This window comes from Heloderma suspectum, chromosome 10 (genome assembly GCF_057233095.1).
Source record: "Heloderma suspectum isolate Gila_16-S chromosome 10, 16-S_ref, whole genome shotgun sequence".
Taxonomy (NCBI): Eukaryota; Metazoa; Chordata; class Lepidosauria; order Squamata; family Helodermatidae; genus Heloderma; species Heloderma suspectum.
Window position 1 is genome coordinate 11,719,878 of NC_139467.1, and position 22,893 is coordinate 11,742,770.

General features: G+C 45.4%; 1 protein-coding gene across 1 annotated transcript; it reads left to right on the top strand.

The window, feature by feature from the left end:
* Positions 1–20,221: 20,221 nt before the first annotated feature.
* LOC146337697 (adenosine receptor A2b-like) lies at positions 20,222–22,893 on the top strand. The gene is made up of 2 exons (XM_084816301.1): positions 20,222–20,547; positions 22,155–22,893. Exons 1-2 carry the CDS (start codon positions 20,222–20,224, stop codon positions 22,891–22,893), a joined length of 1,065 nt encoding a protein of 354 aa, XP_084672427.1.

Below are 22,893 nucleotides of genomic sequence, written 5' to 3' on the forward strand. Positions count from 1 at the left end.
AATAAACATCAACGGAAAAATAATTAACACAGTTCGATACACTGATGACACCGTAGTAATGACAGATAATATATCCATCATTAAAAAGGTAAAGGTGTCCCCAACCAGTCGTGTCCGACTCTAGGGTGTGGTGCTCATCTCCATTTCTAAGTCGAAGAGCCAGCGCTGTCCGAAGACGCTTCCGTGGCCATGTGGCCGGCATGACTGAACACCGAGGTGCACGGAACGCTGTTACCTTTCCCGCTGAAGCGGTACCTATTTATCTACTTGCAGCTTCTTGCTTTCGAACTGCTAGGTTGGCAGGAGCTGGGACTGAAGACGGGAGCTCACTCCGTCACGCAGCACTCGGGTCTCGAACTGCTGTCCTGCCGACCTTCCGTTCTGCAATTCAGCGTCTTAACCACTAAGCCACCGCAGCCCCAGTACAAAGTACATAATGAGTATGGCCTTAAAATAAATACCAAGAAAACAAAATATATGGTGATAAGCAAAAAGCCTTTCACTGCATTTAATATGACAAATAATATGCCAATTCAGTGAGTCACAAAATACAAATAGGAACTTGGCTCAATGAAAGAAATGGGAAAAAAACAGGAGAGATAAATGCAAGAGTGGAAATGGCAAGCACAGCATTTGTTAAAATGAAACAATTATTATGTAATCGGGACCTGAATCTTGCAGTAAGGATTCGGATGGTAAGATGTTATGTTTTCTCAATATTATTTTAGGGAGTGGAGGTTTGGACACTTAAAAAGAACAATCTGAGGAAAATCGAATCCTTTGAAATGTGGATTTATTTATTTATTTAGGGTGTTTTTACCCCACTCTTCAGCTGAAAGAGGCTCCCAGAGTGGCTTACAAAGATGAATATTAAGACAGTCCCTGCCCTCGGGCTTACAATCTAAAAGACATGACACAAAAGGAAAAGGGATTGGGAGGAAGGAGGGGAAGGAAAGCAAATACACCAATGACCGATGTATAGGACCAGGTTGGTCTCCCCCCTGTGATGATGTTCATCCTGGGAGGCAGGAGGTGCAGCCCCCCAGCGGCCCTTGGTTCTCTAGCCGATGGATGAGGCCAGAGTCTGCAGTCCCAAGGAATTGTCAGTTGGAGCTGCATGTTCTTTCTAGCAGGGCGGGGTGGAGTGAGCTCCCTGCAGCTCCAACTGACATATACCGACACATGCTGAAAATACCATGGACTGATCGAGTAACACATGAGAACGTACTATACAGAGTAGGCAAACAAACAATTGGTAGAGACCATCACGAGACGAAAGTTACAATACCTTGGTCATATTATCTGAGGTGAAAAATACGCTATACTTCAACTTATTGTACAAGGGAAAATGGAAGGAAAAAAGATCAATAGGAAGAAGGTGAACATCATGGTTAAAGAATCGGAGGGAATGGGTCAGCTGTGCTTCTATAGAACTATTCAGAGCAGCGGCATAAAAAACAAAAATAGCTGAAATGATAGCAAACCTCCGATAGGAAGGAAGGTAACCACCTTAGGAAGAAGAATATTAATCTTTCACCTTTTTAAGAAAGGGTGTGTGGGAGTGTAAAAGATCCTTTAAAAATTATTACAAAACTGCTCCAAGAATGGGGGTGATTTGGAGAATTATTGTGGTGCCCATATAGGCATTTACCTATAGGTGCTTTTGCCCACAGCTAACTTTTGCTGTAAACCTGCAACTCAACCCTGGGCAGGAAGGAAGCACTGAGGGAGTTTTCACTGCTCTACAAATGTCATGCATGTCTTCTACCCTAAAAGGCAAAACACATAACTGGAAAATGACACGGGGCCACTTTTGCTGGCCTGTTCTATTCTAGCTTGCTGCAGCCACCATTTGCTTATACACAAGTAATCTGTAAACTCAAAATGCCCGCCTTTTGTTGCTGTTGCTGTTGCTTGCAGACCCATCAGTTTGAATGAAGTAATTAGCTGCACTTTTTAATGCAGATTTTAAAAAAATAAATTCAAAAGATGCGGATTTATTTATGTATTTCATTTTTATATCACCCAATAGCTTAAGCTTTCTGGGTGTTTCACAAAATTAAAACCAAAAAATACAACAGCAAATACAATATAAAATGTAATAGATTAAAACTACAGAATAAAAATATAACCAGAGTAAAACCTGTCAGAAGTGCAGATATTTAAAACACAATAGCAGATTTAAGATGGCAGAGCTAAAAAACTGGAAAGCTAAAAATGCCTGGGAAAATAAAAAGGTGGAAAGAGTACAACGCAGGTGAACCTCTCTAGGGAGTTCGTTCCACAGCCAGGGTGCCACAGCAGAAAATGCCTTTTTCCTGGTAGCCCCCTGCCTTACCTCTTTTGGCAGGGGCTCCCGGAGAAGGACCCCTGAAGGTGATCTTAGGGTCCGGGCAGGTATATATGGGAGGAAGCAATCCTTCAGATAACCTGGCCACAGGCCATTTAGGGCTTTGAATGTTAATACCAGCACTTTGAATCAGGCCCAGATAGGTACTGGCAGGCAATGCAGCTGGGAAAGTACTGGCATAATATGATCTCGTTGGCCAGTCCCCGCTAACAACCTTGCTGCCCTGTTTTAGACCAGCTGAAGTTTCCGAACCATTTGCAAAGGCAGCCCAATGTATAATGCACTGCAGTAATCCAGACGAGAGGTTATATGTCCAGATAAGGGTGTAACTGGTATATCAGCCTAAGCTGATAAAAAGTGCTCTGTGCCACTGAGTTCACCTGTGCCTCAAGTGACAGTTCTGGGTCTGAGAGTACCCCCAAACTCCGAACCTGATCCTTTAGGGGGAGCGCAACCCTCTCCAGAACAGGTTGAACATCACCTAATCGGGCAGACAAACTACCCACTAACAGCACCTCCGTCTTGTCTGGGTTGAGTCTCAGTTTATTGGCCCTCATCCAGTCCATAAGCGTTCCCAGGCCCTGATTCAGAACAGCCACTGCCTCACCTGGGTTTGATGAAAAAGAGAGGCAGAGCTGGGTGTCATCCGCATATTGATGACTTTTCAGCCCACACCTCCGAATGACTTCCCCCAACAGTTTCATGTAGATGTTAACGGCATGGGGGATAAAATAGAGACAACTTCCCGCGTTTGACAAAGATGGTGAAAGGCTGCTTTATAGACCAGTGGTCTAAAGAACCAGAAATTGGATATGCTACTTCTGGAAGGAGAACAGCTGAGCTGTGCTGCCCTCATGTGGGCACAGACCAAATGGTGCTTGACTACACATGGACGTGAACTGCATCTTCTCTGCTTATTTATTTCAGGGATTGCTGGTATCTGTTTAGAAGCATTTAAAATAATTAGCACCTGAACTGGAAAAAAATCATCACCTGAAAAAACAACATTTTGTTGTTGTTCTCTTCTTTCTCCCCTCTAATTTTTGGGCTGTGTGCAGCCAGAGACAGCTTAGATTTATTATTTAGATTTATTCAACCTTGAAATCTCTTCCTTTGGTGCAAGAAATCAGCCATGAAATATATGTAATATATACATATCAGTATGTTACCAGTCCATTTCCCACGATGCTGAGAAGCCATAACCAGTTAAATACATCTGGGATTCAGTTGTGGCTTTTATGGTGCGTCTGTATGCCTGGAGACCACGTCCTATAAGGCGGTGGGCAGGCTTTAGGCTTGTGATATCTACTTTGTTTTTCACTAGAACCTCAAGCTCCAGCCACTGCAGTCAGGTGCAAAACAGTGGCTCAAGACGGCAGACACAGAATTGTGGAACAAAGTGCCTGAGTGTGTGCTCAGCCCAGGAATTTGTTTTCATTAGCAAAACTGGACCTCTTGTACAAATCCTTCCATGCACAAGCCCGTTTTCGCCTAAGTTTTCTTGAATTTAGCAACCTAGTTTAGGAGGGGGAGGGAATTTTTTGTTGTTGTTTCTATGGTTAAAACATTAGGAGCCAGAGAAATCCTTGCTGATCTACTGCAAATCACCCAGAGATCTACCACTAGATTCCAATTTACCTTCTGCCTACCCCTACTATATGGAAAGGTTGAAGGAGCTGGGCATGTTTAGCCTGGAGAATAGATTATTAAGGGCTGATGTGATAGCCATCTTCCAGTATTTGAAGGGCTGTCATATTGATGATGGAACAACTTTCTTTTGTTCCCAAAAGGACCCACACCAACATGGATTCAAATGACAATAAAGGGGATTTCAACTAAACATTAGGAAGAGCATCCCGATGGTCGGTGGTGCTGTTACAAAAATTGTGTTCTTTCCCTGGTAAACTTTCCAGTTTGTTTACCAAGAACAAGAGGAGGCAGAGATCTGGTCCAACACGATTTTATTCTGCAGAATAAGGCAACCTTTGGGGCTAATGCTCCAACAAAGATCACAATCAAGTAATGTGATCTAAAAGTTTATATAGGCAAGATCTTTGGGGGCTGTCTTATGCTTGTGCTGTACTAATCTCTTTGTCTAGCTGAGAAGGAGACAGAAAGCAGGCAGCGCCTTTCACATACCCAGGCACGCACAGAGAGGTAGCAGAGAGGTAGTCTTGTACTCTAACGTAAATACATTCTTGGCATTCCTGAGTCTCTGATAAGGCACTGTGTCTTTGTTTGGCATGACAGTTTCACACAGAGGTAGAATAGACATAGCCTAGCTTATAAAATTATGGGATAACAGACATATTACAACTGAAATTTCTATAACAGTGCCATTAGGAAATTTTAGACATGACTCAGTGGTCTTATGGGACCCGCCCCCACCTTTAGATTGCAATGACACTGTAACCAACAGCTGAGGCCTTCCTCCAAGTGCCTCCTCCAAGGGAGGCTTGGAAGGTGGCAACAAGAGAGAGGGCCTTCTCAGTGATGGCCCAACGATTATGGAATGATCCCCCCACTGAGGCCTGCCTGGCGCCAACATTGTCATCTTCTCAGTGCCAGATTAAGACTGTCCTCCACTCCCAGGCATTTAACAGCATATGATGGGGCATTTATATCAGCTATCTTTATCTGGTCTAGTATCTTATTGAAATGGTTTTAACTGTTTAAAATTGTTTTAAATTTTGTACATTAAACATTTTATGCTATGTTTTATTATCTTGTATTTGTGGATTGTAGTTTTTGTGAACTGCCCAGACAGCTTTGGCAATTGGGTGGTATAGAAATGAAATAAATTAATAAATGAAGATGTGTATTACTTTATTTCAAAATGCTGTAAGGGCGCAATCCTATTAGGATAGTTGGCTGCCCCCGAACTTGGAGGCAGCTGACTATCCAATGCAGGGTGGGTGGAGCACAGAGGGTATCTTCTCCTCCGCACTCTAGCTGCCCTGCATTTGCGGCTAGACAGCCGATCTTGGCTGTCTAGCAGGGGACCTCGGAGCAGGAAGAGGAAAGGCCACATGGCACATAGGAAGCGTTGTAAGGACGCTTCTGCAGTCTCCTCCCCTCCCCGCCCCCATGAACACCCCCCTTTCAGCTGCTCCACACTGCAGCTATGAGCGTAGAGACGGGGAAGAACCGTGCCACCTACAGTGTGGCAGAGGAGAGGGCATGGAGGGCGGCTTCTGGGAACTGAGCTCAGAGTCTTGGCTCTGAGCTTGGTTCCCAGAAACCAAAAAATCCTATGGCTGTCGAGACACTTTCTAGAGGCCATAGGATTGCTCTCGAAGTCTCTCAGATAACCTGGTCCTGAGCGCTTAAGGGTACCGATTTATCAGGTTAAGGGTACATATTTCAGTTCAAACATATATCCTTTCTTGACCAGAACACATGGATTCTTCCTTGTGGTTTTCATCTTATTTACATCCTCCAACTCTCCTGCTGCTTTACCTGATTTTTATCATTGTTGCCATACTGTCACTAGCTGTCGCTATAATGCTCTCTGCAGCCAGCAGCACTTCGCGGTAAAGGTCAAGGAGACATCCCTTCAGAAAGAAAGCTCGCCCTTCTTTAATGCCCAGTGGCCCCACTTCAATGGGGCCAGGCTAACTGGAGCAACAGGCCCAGTTCCCTCAGAACGTGAGTGAGTTAGCACTGACATGGAAAAACACCATTGCCTGCGCCACATTCCATTTATTTCACCCTGGCTTGCAAAATCCCCGGCGGACTGTTCCCACAATTTTCACTACGCACAAGAAAAACTCGCAACGTTAAATACTACAAAATTAAGAACTGGGAAATGGGGAATTGGTGAGAGGCTGGGCTGTTGCTTTGTTCCCTTCCTCATATCTGCCAGCTCTGTCAGTGGAATTAGTCTGTTGATTCTAATGAGTCTCCTTTTTCCAAGAAAGGCAGTTAGCAATCTGTGCAGGCCTGTGAACATCGACAGGCTCCTAAGAAGCTTGCCTCGTGTACTGCGGTATTTCCTTTCCCTGATGTGCTGTATCCGCCCCCCCCCCCTTCATTAGGAAAATGGAATGGATGGGGTTCCAATTTAGATAGGCACTCGACATGGAGAATAGCATTCAGGGACAGAGTGGATTTGTTCATGGAGGGGAAGGATGCTTCTCAATGTCATCCTTTCCCCAAGGCTCTTGCAGTACTAAGTATAAGTACTTAACCTGAACCAGATCCCATGCTTTGGGAAAGGAAAAAGTAGAAATCGGTCGATGGTTTTTAGGCATGCACTCAATATATTTTTATTTCACTAGGACTGTGATGGATTTTTAACTTTGCTGGCTGTTGTTTTTATAGTAGTTTTACTGTTCTTGATTTTTATTTAATTAGAGTTGTGTTTTTATTGATGCAAACCATTTTAGGGGCCCTTATGTGAGCCAAAAAGCAGTTTATCAGTATTTCTATTGTAGGAATTTATTTATTTACCATGTAAAAGGGTTCAATGGCTTGATTTGCTCAAATGTACACCCTGCATTAGGCAAGCCCTACGAACCTCACCCTGCAAGGGAATTTGTGGTTCGTGGTTTTTCCCCACCCATTCTTTGGACTGGTCACTTTGAAGGTAAATCCCACAGGCTTTATTAAAAGGTAACAAAATCACACACACATACAAACGGAAGTTAAAACTCTTAACAATGACTTCTCCAAGCTTGGTAGGTTGCAACTGTTAGCCATGGGGGCTTCCTTCCCTGGATCCCCAGATGCCAGAATTATGCCAACTCTCTTCCATTCCTTTTTATTCCTTTTGTCCTGAACCCCAGATGCCAAACATGTTAAGGCATGATTTGTTTGGTCACCGTGCTGGTGTTAAACCTGCTTATTCCAATCTGTTCATACCTTGCTCTTACCTCAGTTGTTTCCCCCCATGTTTCTAGTAACTATGAGCTTCTCTATACCAGCCTAAGATCCCACACTTAAAACGGGCCTTTCTGCTTCCGTTTTAAGTGCAGGATCACAAGGGACTCCCTTTAAACACACTTCCTTTCCCTCCTCCCCTTTCCCCCTCCTTCTCCCCCATATCTGAGTCTTCCATATCTTTCACTTTCACTTCCATATCTTTCTCACTCCTCTTCTTGCAGCTTTTCCTTTTTCACGGAGGGAACTCAAGCGGGGTAATTTGATAGCTCAGTATCTCCGACCAATTCAAAAACGGAATAAAGATCATTTAGTGCAGGAGGTGCCCTGGAAGTTCACGACATCATCTAAAGGGCCCGCAAACTTCTGTGAGTGAGCAATCTCAATAGCAGGATAAAAGCCCAGTGTGAAGAAGCCCTATATTGACCTCAACATCCCACCAGTTTGTTCCTGTTATGTCTGAGTTCTAACCACAAAACTGGCACTTTTCCTGTTGTACTATTCTGGGTACTTCTCCTATATTTTTTCTACTATCCAAGTTACTTCTCATTTGCCATTTTCCAGGCCCCATTGCACTCATTCTAATTTAGCTGATTGGCCTAAGTTTACTATGGCTAAGGTATGCTACTCTATGAGGCCTTGGTTAGGCCCTTATAACCTTTTACCTATGATGTTCTTGTTATATGCTATTTGTATGTGACTTATAAGCATCACAATATATGTAGGTGTATATGTTTTATGTGCATTCATTGTCCTACACAAAGGGTGCACAACCTGTGGCACACCAAGGCCTTAATTGCAGCTCCCATGGGTGCCCTGACACCCCCCCCCCCAAATTCCCTCCCCCAGCAATCCTGATACAAATTGCTCTTTCCTCCATGCTGCTAGCAATCTTTAAACAAAACCTGTACTTTTTGGACTTCAACGAATGCTTGAGCAAATTTCCCATTTCAGAAGTAGCAGTTCACCGCATTTAGAGACACTGTGCTTAAGTCCACTTATGCACATTGTTTATTGTTATACTTTACATAATTTATTCTGGCTGCTGAAAAGTGGTTCTCCAATCTAGAGAAGAGAACTAGAACTAGAATATACAGGCAGGAAAACAGCTGTCCTGCACTGCCCTCTTGTGGATACAGACCAGATGGTGCTTGACCACACATAGGTGTATTGTAAACTGGTATTTCTGTGCTGTTTTATCAACGATTGCTGTTATCTGCAGGGGTGTCCAACATGTGGCTCTCCAGATGTTTTGGCCTATAATTCCCATCAGCCTTAGCCAACACAGCCAATGGTGAGAGATTTTGGGAGCTGTAGGCCAAAACATCTGGAGGACCACCAGCTGCCCACTCCTGGTTTAGGAGCATTTAAAACAGTTACCACCTGAACCTGATGCACAGGGGCGGGGGGGGGGGTGTCTTTCACTCACCCTCTTCTTTTTGGGTCAAGTGCAGTCTGAGATTACTTAAGTGGATTCAGTCTTGTTTTCTTAGTGCAAGAGGTTAACCTTTATAAATACACAATAATAAACAGCATAGCTCTGTGCATGTTCAGAGTCGATCTCCCTCAGTGCTGAGTTGCCATAGCCTAGCTAGCTCCCTGCATCTGGGATTCAGTCATGGCCCTTGTGGTGTATGTCTGTATTTCCTTTATCTATTTATTTACAACATTTATAAACCACTGTACATCTAAAACAAATCCAGCTGCACAGTAATTTTAAAAATGTCAAAATCCCAAAGAATAAAAATATTTAAAATCAAATTGTACCAGTAAAACCATGGTTGGTCCTTTGCTCAGGAAAGGCTTGTTTAAATTAGAATGTCTTTTTAGCAGATGCCAAAATCAAAGCAATGTTGGCCCCTGCCTGACATCACCTGGCAGGGAATTCCACAGAGAGGGAGCCAGTGAGTGCACTGAAAGTACTATTCTGGGTAGACTACAAAAGGACCTCAGGCAGTGGAGGCTGGTGGCTCTGGGGTAGTGCTGTGCCGAAAATTTCTCCCGCATTTTTTCTGACCATTCTCATTTAATTTGATAGAAGATCAAATTGCTTTTGAAAAGAAATTCAACACTGAAAAAAACTTCAGAGAAATCCTCAAGGGTTAGGTTTGGGCTTCTTGGGCTTACCTTCCTTAGGATGTGACCGAGGAATGAGCACAAGTGACCTGTTTTTCATGGTGCAATCATCTGTCTGGCTGCCTGTAGCCTCCTTGGCTTCCTAAACTTCAATTAAGGCCCAGTTTAAGGCACCATGAGGTAATTCCTCCTTTAGGGCTTTTTCAGAGTAGGATGTGCAGGCAGCCTGGGAGGCTGGCTGTGATTAGGTAAGCTCAAAAACACCACAAAAAAAGAAATTCCACGTAAATTATAGACTGTCCTGAGAATGAGGCAGAACAATGGAAGCTGCTCTCATGGGGGGAGAAAACTTGCTGGAAACTGGAGGACAGATTTTGGCAAAGCATTAACTCTACCTCACCCTTGGAGCTTGACACAATGCTGCCCCCCACTCTCACACCTGCATTGTGGTGGATGCAAAATGGGGGCCAGCCTGCCAACACAGCTGATGCTGTTGCGGCACGAAACCCCCCAAAACCCTTACCAAAACCGAAAGAAGCTGAGCTACAAACCCTGCCAATGGGGAGCCCTACCTGAGAGAAACTGTGGAGAATTTCTCCTTCCCCTGGAGAAATTCGGTGAAATTATCTCCCAAATTTCTCTGCCCACAAATAAGGTGGAGAATTTTGAGAGGCCATCTGCACACAGGCCTACTCCGATATCAGCGGGGTGGTGAATCCACCCCAGGTTTCAGTCAGAGCCAGTCAGAACTCTAAAGGAGCTATTGAAGGTGCTTCCTATCTTGTATAGCTCCTTCATACCTTGAATAGCTTCTTTAGAGTTCTGACTGAAACCCAGAACGGATTCAACACCCTACTGACGTCAGAGCCACCAGCCTCTACTTGCCTCGGGCCCATGCAGAACCAGCAGGAGCACCTCATCTGGGGAACTGAGTGGCCGGGCAGCTTGTTAAGGGAGAAAGCATGCTCTCAAGTATCCTGGTCTCAGGTTGTTTAGGGCTTTATGCACCAATAACAAAACCTTGAAACTGGTGGTACTTTGCTCCAAATCCCCTAATGACCATTCCCAGCACCTTCATATAGATCAGGAGTGCAGAACTTCATTCCTGAAGGCCAAATCTGGCCTTCCTGGGGTCCTTAATGGTTTTTTTCCTTAATTCCCCCACACACTGGGAACATCCCACAGACTGTGGCCTGTCTGGGGGCAAGGGGGTCTGGAGGGCAAAAATGGCTCCCAGATCTCCCAAAGTTTCCCACCCCTGGCAAATCGAATTACAGCCTAAGTGGGCTGCTGTCTCACACCGTACCACTTTACTCTGTAACTGCAATACAATTCATTCTAGAATTGACTAAGGGAGAGTTTATACATTTAACATATTCTGGTGTCTCTATGTGGTATCTTACATGGTTAAGGATGTAGATTTCTGTTTAAACATATAGTCTCTGGAGTGGAATATATGGTACTTCCTTTGGGTGTTTATTATATTTACAGCCTCCGCACCATTCTGCTTTGCTTGACATTTTAAATGCATTGTTATAATGCTTGTAATGCTACCTATCTGTCACTAGTTGTTGCTAGAGTGCTCTTTGCACAGCTAATAGCACTACAGCAGAACTTATTTACATCCCTTGGGAAAGAAAGCCCACCTGTTTTTAATGCTCTGTGCTTCCAGTTCCATAGGACCAGGCGAACTGGAAAAAGAGGTCCAGTTCACTTAGAACCTCTTGCATGTTGTGAGTTAGCACTGAAATGGAAAAGCGCCTGTGACACACTCCATTTATTGCAATGTGGCTTGCAAAGTCCCCAGTGGACTGTTCCCTTGATTTTTAATGCATGCAAGAAAAGCTCACAACATTAAATACTACAAAATTAAGAACTGGGGAATGGGGAATTAGTGAGAGACTGAGTTGCTGCTTTTTTTTTTTTTTTTTGCTTTTTTTTACTTTCTCAGATCTGCCAATTTTGGCAGTGGGATTATCTTGTTGATTCTAATGGGTCTCCAGTTTCCAAGGAGGGCAGTTAGCAATCTGTGCAGATCTGTGAACATCGACAAGCTCCTAACAAGCTTGTCTCACTTACTGGTATATTTCTTTTCCCTGATGTGCTGTATTTCCCCCCGAAATAATTAGGAAAATGGCCAGAATGGATGGGGTTCCCATTTAGATATGCACCTGATTTGGGGAATTGCCATCAGAGACATATAGAGTATGTTCATGGAAGGGGAAAATGGCACTCAATCCCATCCTTTCCCCAAGGCTCACACTATACTAACATAAGTACTTAACCTGAACCACCTCCTATGTTCTGGAAAGGGACAAAGCAGAAACCCACCAAGCATTTCAGTTGCTTCCAGTCAGATGATGTTCACTCCAACCCCCAACCCCACCAGGAAGTATGTTCTGTGCAACTATTATTTGTTTTCTTCCTCAATGTTTTTTTTTGGTAAGAAAAAAGATGGAAGAAGCAGTGGAAAAGCATGGGAGTGCTAAAATTGAAGACACCTGGGAGGTGTCTCCCTGAGTGATTTACTCCGAGCAGGCTGCGTTTGGAGGTCGTTAGGGATATATGACGTCGTGGCCAACCAGAACCCACCCTGGAGCTTATCGGGGAAAACCCAGATTTCTTGAGACTGTTTAAAGTCCGGTTCTTTTCCTTAAGTCTCCCCTGATATAGTTGCTGTGTGCCCCAACCCCCACATTGACCTCGGGTATGCTCGCCCTGCCCAGGGGTCTGCCTTTTACTGTGACCCCAGTCAAGGGGTGTTTCCTGTGTGTTTCCTGTCCCTGCACAAACCAATGAGTATCTCCTTGGAAGTAACTCCCATTGTGCTCAATGAGGCTTCTCCCCTGAAAGCCCACATCAGAATTTACAGAGATTTCCCTCAATTGAAATGGCGCAGTTTAAAGCACAAATGCCCTAAATGCTGTAAAGTGTGATCTCAAGGCTCCGATTCTCTGTTGTTTGGTTTATTGCCTTAGGAAGTAACTACTTCGCACCTTTGTTATAGAGATCCTGCGCAGCATCAGGTTAGAACAGGGGCTGGTTTCCAATCCCTGTGTTCTCCCCCCTGCCCTTTCCCAGCACAAGCATATGTGTGTCTACTCAGAAGTAACTCCCACTGTGCTCAATGGGGCTTGCTCATCTGAAGCGTCAGGGGACAGGAGAAAGGGGGAGGGGGCAGCCTCTCTTATTGGTTGAGCAGCCCCTGCCAGCCGGATTATGTCCACTCCAACCCCCAACCCCACCAGGAAGTATGTTCTGTGAAGCAATTTTTACGGGTGCAGAGCACTCGCTTGTGGAGCCCTGCATGGACCAAAGCGCAGCAAAGCTGATTCCTGTTTAAAAATCCAGTACTCCTCCATTCCCCCTTCATGGATCACTGCCTTGTTGTGGCGAAGGGGCTTGCGTAACTCAGTGAAGCCATAAGCTATGCTATGCAGGGCCACCCAAGACGGACAGGTCATGGCAGAGAGTTCGGACAAAATGTGGTCCACTGGAGAAGGAAATGGCAACCCACTCCAGTATTCTTGCCAAGAAAACCCCATGGAATGTATCACAAGGCTAAAAGAGATGACGCCGGAAGATGAGCCCCTCAGGTCGGAAGGTGTCCAATATACTACTGGGGAAGAGCAGAGGGAATTTCCAAGTAGCGCCAGAAAGAGTGAAGCGGCTGGGCCAAAGCCGAAAGGACACTCAGCTGTGGATGTGTCTGGTGGTGAAAAGAAAGTCCGATGCTGAAAAGAACAATATTGTTTAGGAACCTGGAATGTAAGATCAATTAATCAAGGTAAACTGGAGGTGGTCAAACATGAGATGGCAAGATTGAACATCGACATCTTGAGAATCAGCGAACTAAAATGGACAAGCATGGGCGAATTTAATTCAGGTGACCATTACATCTACTACTGTGGGCAAGAATCCCTTAGAAGAAATGGAATAGCACTCAAAGTCAAGAAATGGGTGGGAAAAGCAGTACTGGGGTACAATCTCAAAAACGATAGAATGATCTCAGTACAAATCCAAGGCAAACCATTCCACATCACAGTAATTCAAGTCTATGACCCAACCACTGAGGCCGAAGATGCAAAGGTTGATCGGTTCTATGAAGACCTACAACACCTTCTAGAACTAACACCAAAAAAAGATGTCCTCTTCATCATAGGGGATTGGAATGCTAAAGTAGGAAGTCAAGAAATAACAGGGATAACAGGCAAGCATGGCCTTGGTGTACAAAGTGAAGCAGGACAAAGGCTAATAGAGTTTTGCCAAGAGAACTCGCTGATCATAGCAACAGCAATGCTGTTTTCCAACAGCACAAGAGGCGACTCTACACATGGACATCACCAGATGGTCAATATGGAAATCAGATTGATTCTGTCCTTTGCAGCCAAAGATGGAGAAGCTCTATACAGTCAGTAAAAACAAGACCTGGAGCTGACTGTGGCTCAGATCATGAGCTTCTTGTTGCAAAATTTCGGCTTAAATTGAAGAACGTAGGGAAAACCACTAAACCATTCAGGTATGACCTAAATCATATCCCTGATGAATATACAGTGGAGGTGAGGAATAGATTTCAGGGATTAGACCTGATAGACAGAGTGCCTGAGGAACTATGGACGGAGGTCCGTAACATTGTTCAGGAGACAGCAACTCAATCCATCCCAAAGAAAAAGAAATGCAAGAAAGCCAAGTGGCTGTCTGATGAGGCTTTACAAGTAGCTGAGGAAAGAAGGGAAGCGAAAAGCAAGGGAGAAAGGGGAAGATATATCCAACTGAATGCAGAGTTCCAGAGAATAGCAAGGAGAGACAAGAAGGCCTGCTTAAATGAACAATGCAAAAAAATTGAGGAAAACAAAAGAATGGGAAAGACTAAAGATCTTTTCAAGAAAATCGGAGCTCTCAAGGGAACGTTTTGTGCAAAGACGGGCATGATAAAGGACAAAGAAGGCAGGGACCTAACAGAAGCAGATGAGATTAAGAAGAGGTGGCAAGAATACACAGAAGAACGATACAGGAAAGATCTGAATGTCCCTGATAGCCATGATAGTGCGCTCACTGAACTTGAGCCGGACATCCTCGAGAGTGAAGTCAAGTGGGCCTTAGGAAGCATTACTAACAACAAAGCAAGCGGAGATGACAGTATTCCAGCTGAGCTATTTCAGATCCTAAAAGATGATGCTCTTAAAGTGCTGTGCCCAATATGCCAACAAATTTGGAACACTCAACAGTGGCCACAAGACTGGAAAAGGTCAGTTTACATTCCAATTCCAAAGAAGGGCAACGCCAAAGAGTGTTCAAACTACCGTACAACTGCGCTCATTTCACATGCCAGCAAGGTTATGCTCAAAATCCTACATGCTAGACGTCAGCAGTATGTGAACCGAGAACTACCAGAAGTACAAGCTGGGTTTCGAAGAGGCAGAGGAACTAGAGATCAAATCACCAACATTCACTGGACCATGGAGAAAGCAAGAGAATTCCAAAAAAAAAATCTATTTCTGCTTCATTGACTACGCTAAAGCCTTTGATTGTGTGGATCACAACAAACTCTGGCAAATTCTTAAAGAGATGGGAGTACCAGACCACCTTACCTGTCTCCTGAGAAACCTGTATGAGGGTCAAGAAGCAACAGTAAGAACCAGACATGGAACAACGGATTGGTTCAAAATTGGGAAAGGAGTACGACAAGGCTGTATATTGTCGCCCTGCTTATTTAATTTATATGCAGAGTACATCATGAGAAACGCTGGGTTGGATGAATCACAGGTCGGAATTAAGATTGCTGGGAGAATTATCAACAACCTCAGATACGCAGACGATACCACCCTAATGGCAGAAAGCGAAGAGGATCTAAAGAACCTCTTGCTGAGGGTGAAAGAGTGCAAAAGCTGGTTTGAAACTCAACATTAAACAAACGAAGATCATGGCATCTGGCCCCATCACTTCCTGGCATATAGAAGGGGAAGAAATGGAAGCAGTGACAGATTTTACTTTCTTGGGCTCCAAGATCACCGCAGATGGTGACTGTAGCCATGAAATTAAAAGACGCTTGCTCCTTGGGAGGAAAGCTATGGCACACCTAGACAGCATAGTAAGAAGCAGAGACATCACCTTGCCGACAAAGGTCCGTCTAATCAAAGCTATGTTTTCCCAGTAGCAACGTATGGCTGTGAGAGATGGACTATAAGGAAGGCTGAGCGCCGAAGAATTGATGCTTTTGAACTGTGGTGCTGGAGAAGACTCTTACGAGTCCCCTGGACTGCAAGGAGGTCCAATCAGTCAATCCTAAAGGAAACCAACCCTGAGTGCTCATTGGAAGGACAGATACTGAAGCTGAAGCTCAAATATTTTGGCCACCTAATGCGAAGAGAAAACTCCCTGGAAAAGACCCTGATGCTGGGAAAGACTGAAGGCAAAAGGAGAAGGGGACGGCCGGCAGAGGATGAGATGGCTAGGTAGCATCACCGAGGCAACGAATATGGACTTGAGCACGCTGCGGGAGAGAGCGGAGGACAGGAAGGCCTGGCGTGCTCTGGTCCATGGGGTCACGAAGAGCCGGACACGACTGAACAGCAACAACACTCCTCCATTCGCTTTTCCTTCTGTTGTCATGGAAACATCCCCCTGGGCACCCCACCCCGTAAAATTCTGTAAATGTGGCACTGCAATTGCAGTGCATTTGCACAATAAAAGTCTCATCTGGAAGCACCCTCAATGTCACTCTGAAGACAATATGGGCTGAGGCCCCTGGGAGAGAGAGGAAAGCCCTGCTGCATCAGACCAATGGCCTATCTAGTCTTTGCATGAGGCATGAGGCTTGCGATTGGTCACTCATGGAATTTTGCTGGTCATTTACATGACGCCATCAGCCTCCAGGGCACATCCAGCTATATTTGATCTTTATCCCGCTAAAAAAAACCCACCCAAACCCTGCGATAATCCACTATCTAAATGTAAATCCACTTTAATAGCTGTGTGTAAATGTTTTGCTATAACCACAGCCTGGGAAGAAGAAGCCATTGAGAAGAACAGGAAAATCAGAATTGCTCTCCCCCCTCCCCTCCTCCAGCGTGTCTGCCTGTTGACCTGGGCTGGGCTAGGAGAGGCTCAGAGTGAGCACAGAGCTGGCTGGGGGAGGAAGAAGAAGGGGGCGACTCCCAATATAAATGGCTAAGAGCAACGAAGCCACCCCTACCCCGTGCACTGCTTTGCAGAGAGCGAGAGAGACCTGAATCTGTCTGGAGACCCACTGATTTATGGCTCGCTCTCCACCCTGAGGCTGCAGAGAATTTGTCTGTGTAGAGAGCTGATCTTTATCTCACTTAGAATGCAGGAACAGAAGCCCCGGTAAACTGCAAAATAAATGCCCTTGTGTGATGAACCCCCAGCATTTTGTTCCCACAGTGGCCAAGTGGACGCTCATGGGAGGCCCATAAATAGGACAGAAATGCAATAGCACCTTCCCACTCATGTTCCCCAACAGCTGGTATAGAGAGGCATACTGCCTCTTATACTGGAGGTAATATATAGCCATGATCACCTCACCCTCCATGAATTTGTCTAATCCTATTTTCAAGCAATCCATGTTGGTGGCCATCGCTGCAACTTGCAGAGGCAGATTCCATAGTTTGACTATGTGCTGTGTGAAGAAAGACTTCCTTTTCTCTGCCCTGAATCTCCCACCAAACATTTTCATTGGATGACCCCGGGTTCTAGTATTATGAGGAAGAGAGAAAAGCTTCTCCCTATCCACTTTCTTCACACCACGCATAATTTTATACACCTCTATCATGTTCCCCCCTCACTTACTTGCCATTTTCTGGGCTAAGTAGTCCCAAATGTTGTAACTTTTCCTCATAGCGGAGTTGCGCCAGCCCCCGGATCCTTTTGGTTGCCCTTTCCTGCACCTTTTCCAGCTCTACATCATCCTTTTTGAGGTGCAGTGACCGCAGCTATATACAGTAGTACAAGTGTAGTCCACACCACAGACTGTATAAAGTCCTTTTGTTATTAGCAGTTTTACTTCCCATTTCTTTCCCAATGGAATTTGCCTTTTTCACAGCAGCTGCACACTGAGTCAATATTTTCATCAAGTTATCCAGCACAACACCAAGGGCTCCTTCACATGGAGTTTTTATCTTGCTATCGAGATGGCTCACCCACGGAAGTTTGCAGGTCCTTTTCATGCCGTCGTTAGCCTCCAGGACACATCCAGAGGTATTTCCTGGATATTTCGTTCCAAAAAGATCCGGAAGTAATGAACCATTTTTTTTAAAGTCGGAGTGTAACACAATTGAAACAGCCACTAGATGGCACTGTTTCATTGTTTTCTCTGGAACCTTGAAAATTAAAAGCTTCTCCTCTCAGCAATCACATGATCTCTGTCTGGGAGCCCACAATAAATGCGGAAAGGCTCCAGAACGGGAGGACGGCGGCGGTTTTCTTTAGTGTAAAGGCAACCCGAGGCTCCTTCCAGACAGAGAGCTCCTAGCACTAACAATCAGAAAGTATTGTAAAACTATTCCATCTTTTCTTTCTTGATGGATTTTCTGCAGTAAGATAAAAGAGGAAGGAAAACATGGGAGGATTAAAAGTGGACAACGACATTGTCTGGACCTCCTCTAAAATTCTGTTTATGAAGCTGGGGAATTGCACATTAAAAACCTTTTCTGGAAGCACCCCAAGAACCCTTTCCTGGTCAGTCTCCACCAGCTCAGCCCCAATCAGTGCATATGTGAAGTTAGGATTTTTTGCCCCCATGTGATTCGCTTTACCTTTGCTTACATTGAAATGCCCATTCCCACAGTTTGGAGATATCCTTTTGGAGCTCTTTACTGTCTCCTTTTGTTTTAACCACCCTAAATAATTTGGTGTCACCAGTAAATGTGAACACCTCACAGCTCATCCCTAACTCCAGATCATTTATGGAGAAGTTACAAAGCATCGGTCCCACTGCAGACACCCCCTCTCCACATCCTTGCATTGCAAAAACTGTTCATCTATTTCTACTCTCTGCTTTCTGTTCTTTAACCACTTACCAGTCCATAAGAGGGCCTCCCCTCTTATCCCATGACTGCTATGTTTTGTCAGGAGTCTTTTGCTGAGGGGCTTCGTGAAAAAAACTTTTGAAAATCCGAGTACACAATGTTTACCAAATCACACCTATCCACATATTTACTGACACTCTCAAAGAACATGAGTTAGTGAGACGTGACTTACCTTGCAGAAGCCATGTTGATTCTTCTTTAGCACAACTTGTCCTTCTATATGCTCGGTGACTTCATATTCAATCATGCTTTCACCAATTTCAACGATTCATCAATTTCCCCCTGAACAGACATTAAGGAAACCAGGCTGTAATTTCCTGAATCCTGCCTCCTCCCCCCCCCGCCCCCCAGAGGATCCCTTTTTTAAAAAAGGGACATGTTGCATATTTTTGTTAGAAGACCAGAAATTTCATATTTGAGTTTTTAAAAACTCTTGTATAGATATCATATGGACCCAGTGAAATGGCAGAGAAGTGTGGACCATGGTCAGGAGAAGAAGGAACAACGAGGTAGGCAGGTAAGGGGAGGATTGGTGACAGTCAGACCTGAGGGAGGTAAAAAGGAGACAATGGGCTTTTCTACACAAGGCTGTTAACCCACTGCATCTACTTTCGGTTTCATCACAGAATTGAGATTCAAGCACTACACAAGGAACATTTCCTTTCTTGCTTTTCTGCTACAAAATTTGTAGGTGGTGCTATACTACAGTGGAATAGCAGAAATACACAAGAGGAAATCACACTTTCTTTTGCCATTAGAAATAATGCCCCATTTTCCCTGCTCTAAACAAACTCTTCTGTTTACAAACAGAAGTGCTGGTTACAAACAGATATTCATGACGATGTCTAAAGAACCCATAAACAATCGTGAGTAGGGAATGATGAGCGCATGACAAATGCCTTGTGTAGAAAAGCTCAGTGGGGAGTAGGTGGCACACAAGAAGCTGTGGGGAAGAAGGGGAGGTGGTGCAGACAGCTAGGGGGACGGTGTGGCATTTGGAGAAGCAGCAAAGAGGCGGGGGGGCTACAATCTAGTAAAGTGCTGGGATCAATTCCTACACCTGGCTGCTGGCCCTGACTAATTGTATAAACTGCCCACGAAATTTGTTCATATTCATCAGCCTTCCCCATGCTGGTGCCCTCCAGGTGTGTTGGACTACAACTCCCATCATGCCACATTGGTCATTCTGGCTAGGGTGATGGGAATTGAAGTCCAACACACCTGGAATGCACCAGGTTGGGGATATACATGTACACACATATACATGTACACACATACAATATACACTTACACACATGCTAGCAAGGTGAATGCTAAAAATCCACTCCACACATCTGACCCTTCACATGTGAAACGTCGATGCTGAACGCTTTGGATTTGTGGGCATTCTGAATCTGAGAATCAGTCTGAGAATTTCCACCTGCAAGTTTTATATGTGAAGAAAGGTTTGTATTCCCCCTCCCCCTCCCAGTTCATTTACGCTCTGGCATTGATGGCCTTGCTCTCGGGATCTGCCTCTAATCCATGAGCGTTAATGCATCAGTCCACATAAAGAGCTACCTTGTACCTGCAGCAAGTCCAATCTATTTGCCAGCAGAGTGCTCAGCAAACAGAGGTGGGCTTGGTTTATCGTTTTCATGATGGCAGGGCGGAGCTGGAGCTGGCATTCAGCGAAAGACATGTAATAAGGACGTAGAGAGATACCTGAACATGGACACTGGATGCTCCATTGAGATGTAAGGGAAGTAACTTCCGCACATTTGGTCCCTGGTGGAAACTGACGTGTTTCAGGAGGATCTTCCTGTGCAAGGACAAGAGAGTGACTTAGTTGTCCAGTGCAAGGTGGCCTACAGTAACAACCGCCCTCATGGATATATACTTTGGATTTGTTGTTCTTGAGGGCATCCTGGCAGTGGCCATTATTGCCATCAACCTGCTGGTGTGTGTCACTGTCTACCTGCACAAGGAGCTGAGGGGCATCACCAACTACCTGATCGCGTGCCTGGCGGTGGCCGACCTTGGTGTGGGAGCCTTGGCCATCCCCTTCTCTGTGGTGCTCAGCATGGAGTACACCCTGTGCTTCTACATGTGTCTCTTCCTCACTTGCTTCCCGCTGGTCACCACCCAGTTCTCCATCTTCCTCCTGCTGGTCATTGCCCTCAACGCCCACCTGAAGATCAAACTGCCCAACAGGCAAGTCAGAAGCTCTTTGTTCAGAATTCAGTGTGTGACGTTTGTGTGTGTGACAGACACGAGCTGTGCACGCGGCCAATTTTGGGGGGGTTCTGCAAATGCTAGTGCATTCTAATGCATTCAGAACAGAGGAACTATACATGGAGCTTCCCTGTGAGAAGTAGTTTAATCTAATCTCAGACTACTTCCAATCGTCCCTTTAAAATATTGTCTGTCTCCATCCTTATTTTCCCTCTGGAGGCTTCACGTAGGAACCCAAGAAACTGCCCTAGACTAAGTCAAACCATCGGTCCAGCCCAGTATTGTCAACACTGGCTGTCGGCAGCTCTCCAGGGTTTCAGGCAGCAACTTTTCCAGCCCTACCTGGAAATACTGGGGATCGAACTTGGGATCCTCTGTACGCCAAGCAGGTGCTCTACGACTGAGCTATGGCTCCTCCCGGTATTCCTTAGGCTAGAGGCAGACGGATTTTTGTCAGGGAACTGAAATCAGTTTGGAGGAGGGATTGCTGCTTTTGGTGTGGATGCTCATCTTACTTTCACCTCTGGTACACTGGTTTTTAACATGTATTTTTCTAGAGTGGGACAAAAGAAAAATGTGTCTGCACATCATGGGAAACAATCTCAAACTACTTTCAGTCCTCCCTTAAAAATATTGTCTGTCTCCATCCTTATTTTCCCATTCTTGTATCGGTAAATAGCACACCTGCCTTTCCGTGCCCCAACCCCAAGTGTACCCACTGCAGAGAAGGCCCTCTCACGTGTGGTCACCCACCTGATTGCCCTCATTGGTGGGCAAATGAGAGGGGCCTCTCTTTCTGATCTTAAAATGTGGGCAGGCTGATATGGGTTTTGGCTGTGGCATCATGCCTGGCCCAAGATATTTTGCTGCTTTAGGCAGCTGCACAGCCTGTGACATCGATAGGAATCCTGGGACATACCTCTCAGGCTGCCCATTGTTTCATTGATACACCTGAAAATAGGGCTGTCCCCACCTGAAAATAGGGCTGTGCCCACTGTTTCACTGATACACCTAAAGACAGGGCTGCTTGAATGCTTTGTGAAGAGGCATGAACAATCGTGGCCTGTACGTGGGACAAAATTCACCCAACTGGTTAACTATGAGGTGTTTGAATTAATCTGACAGATTCAGAAGCAAATGTAGCCAGGGCCTTGGTGGGTAGAAATGCAGGGTACCAATAAATAAAACCTCCCAGTGACTGGATTGCTATTATGCAAGTCCTTGGAACAGACTGTGGAGCTGGCTATATCAGCGGGAACTATTCCGTGAAATAAATACCAGAAGCATCTTAAGCTTCCATGATGGGAGGAGGTTCAGTTCACCATCAGTTTAATGCACATCATCTGATTGTCCAATGGGTTTTGTGTGTGTGTGTGTGGTTATTTGGGCCCCAAAGCATCACATAGGTAGATCTTTCTCAGGTTTCCTGGCCACCCAAAGACCTCTATGGTCATACCTTGGCTAGGTAGGCAAGAGGGGAGAATAGATGACCATTTACTTGGTTAGCTCGACATTGTAGGTGCACCAAAGGCAAAGCGATTAATGATGCAGGAGCACCTAACTCACATGACTCTTTCGTTGGACAGCTACGCCATGCATGTGAAGAAGGGCTGGATGATGATCATTGTGGCCTTCTGCTGGTTGCTGTCGCTGCTGATAGGCCTCTCACCAATGATGGGCTGGAACCGCTTCCAGCAGTATGCGGAGACCAACAACAAGACACTGGCTTTCAGTTTCCCCTCTGAGACAGCTGCTTTTGTTGTCATAGCCAGAGACATCCCTTATGGAGGCTTCCTCTCCAAGGTCTATCCAGAGCAACAGAATTTCAGCTACAACGAAATCCATGACGGACATCTGTTCCTCTGTTCCTTCACCTCCATCTTTAGCCCCGAGTATCTGGTCTACTTTCTCTTCTTCACCTGCACCTTGCTGCCACTGGCAGCCATGCTGGGCATCTATGCCGACCTCTTCCGGGTCGTCCGTGGCCATTTCCGCTCCCAGGCTCTTTGGCCAGCCAAAAGAAGAGAAATGCAGATGGCCCGTGCCCTCTTCCTCTTGGTGGGTGTCTTTTGCATTTGCTGGGGGCCGCTGCACGTCATCTACTGCGTCCAGCTACTGTGCCCCAGCTGCCAGCGCTATGAGTCATTGGACCGCCTGGCTGTGCTGCTCTCCCACCTGAACTCCTTGGCCAACCCGCTGGTCTATGCCCTGAGAAAAAAGGACTTTGCATTGGCCCTCCGGTCTGTATTCCTCTATCGCATCCTGCGCTGGCCAAGGCTGAAGGCCTGCTGTTGCCCCAATCCCAAAGTCCATCCCCAGGCTTGA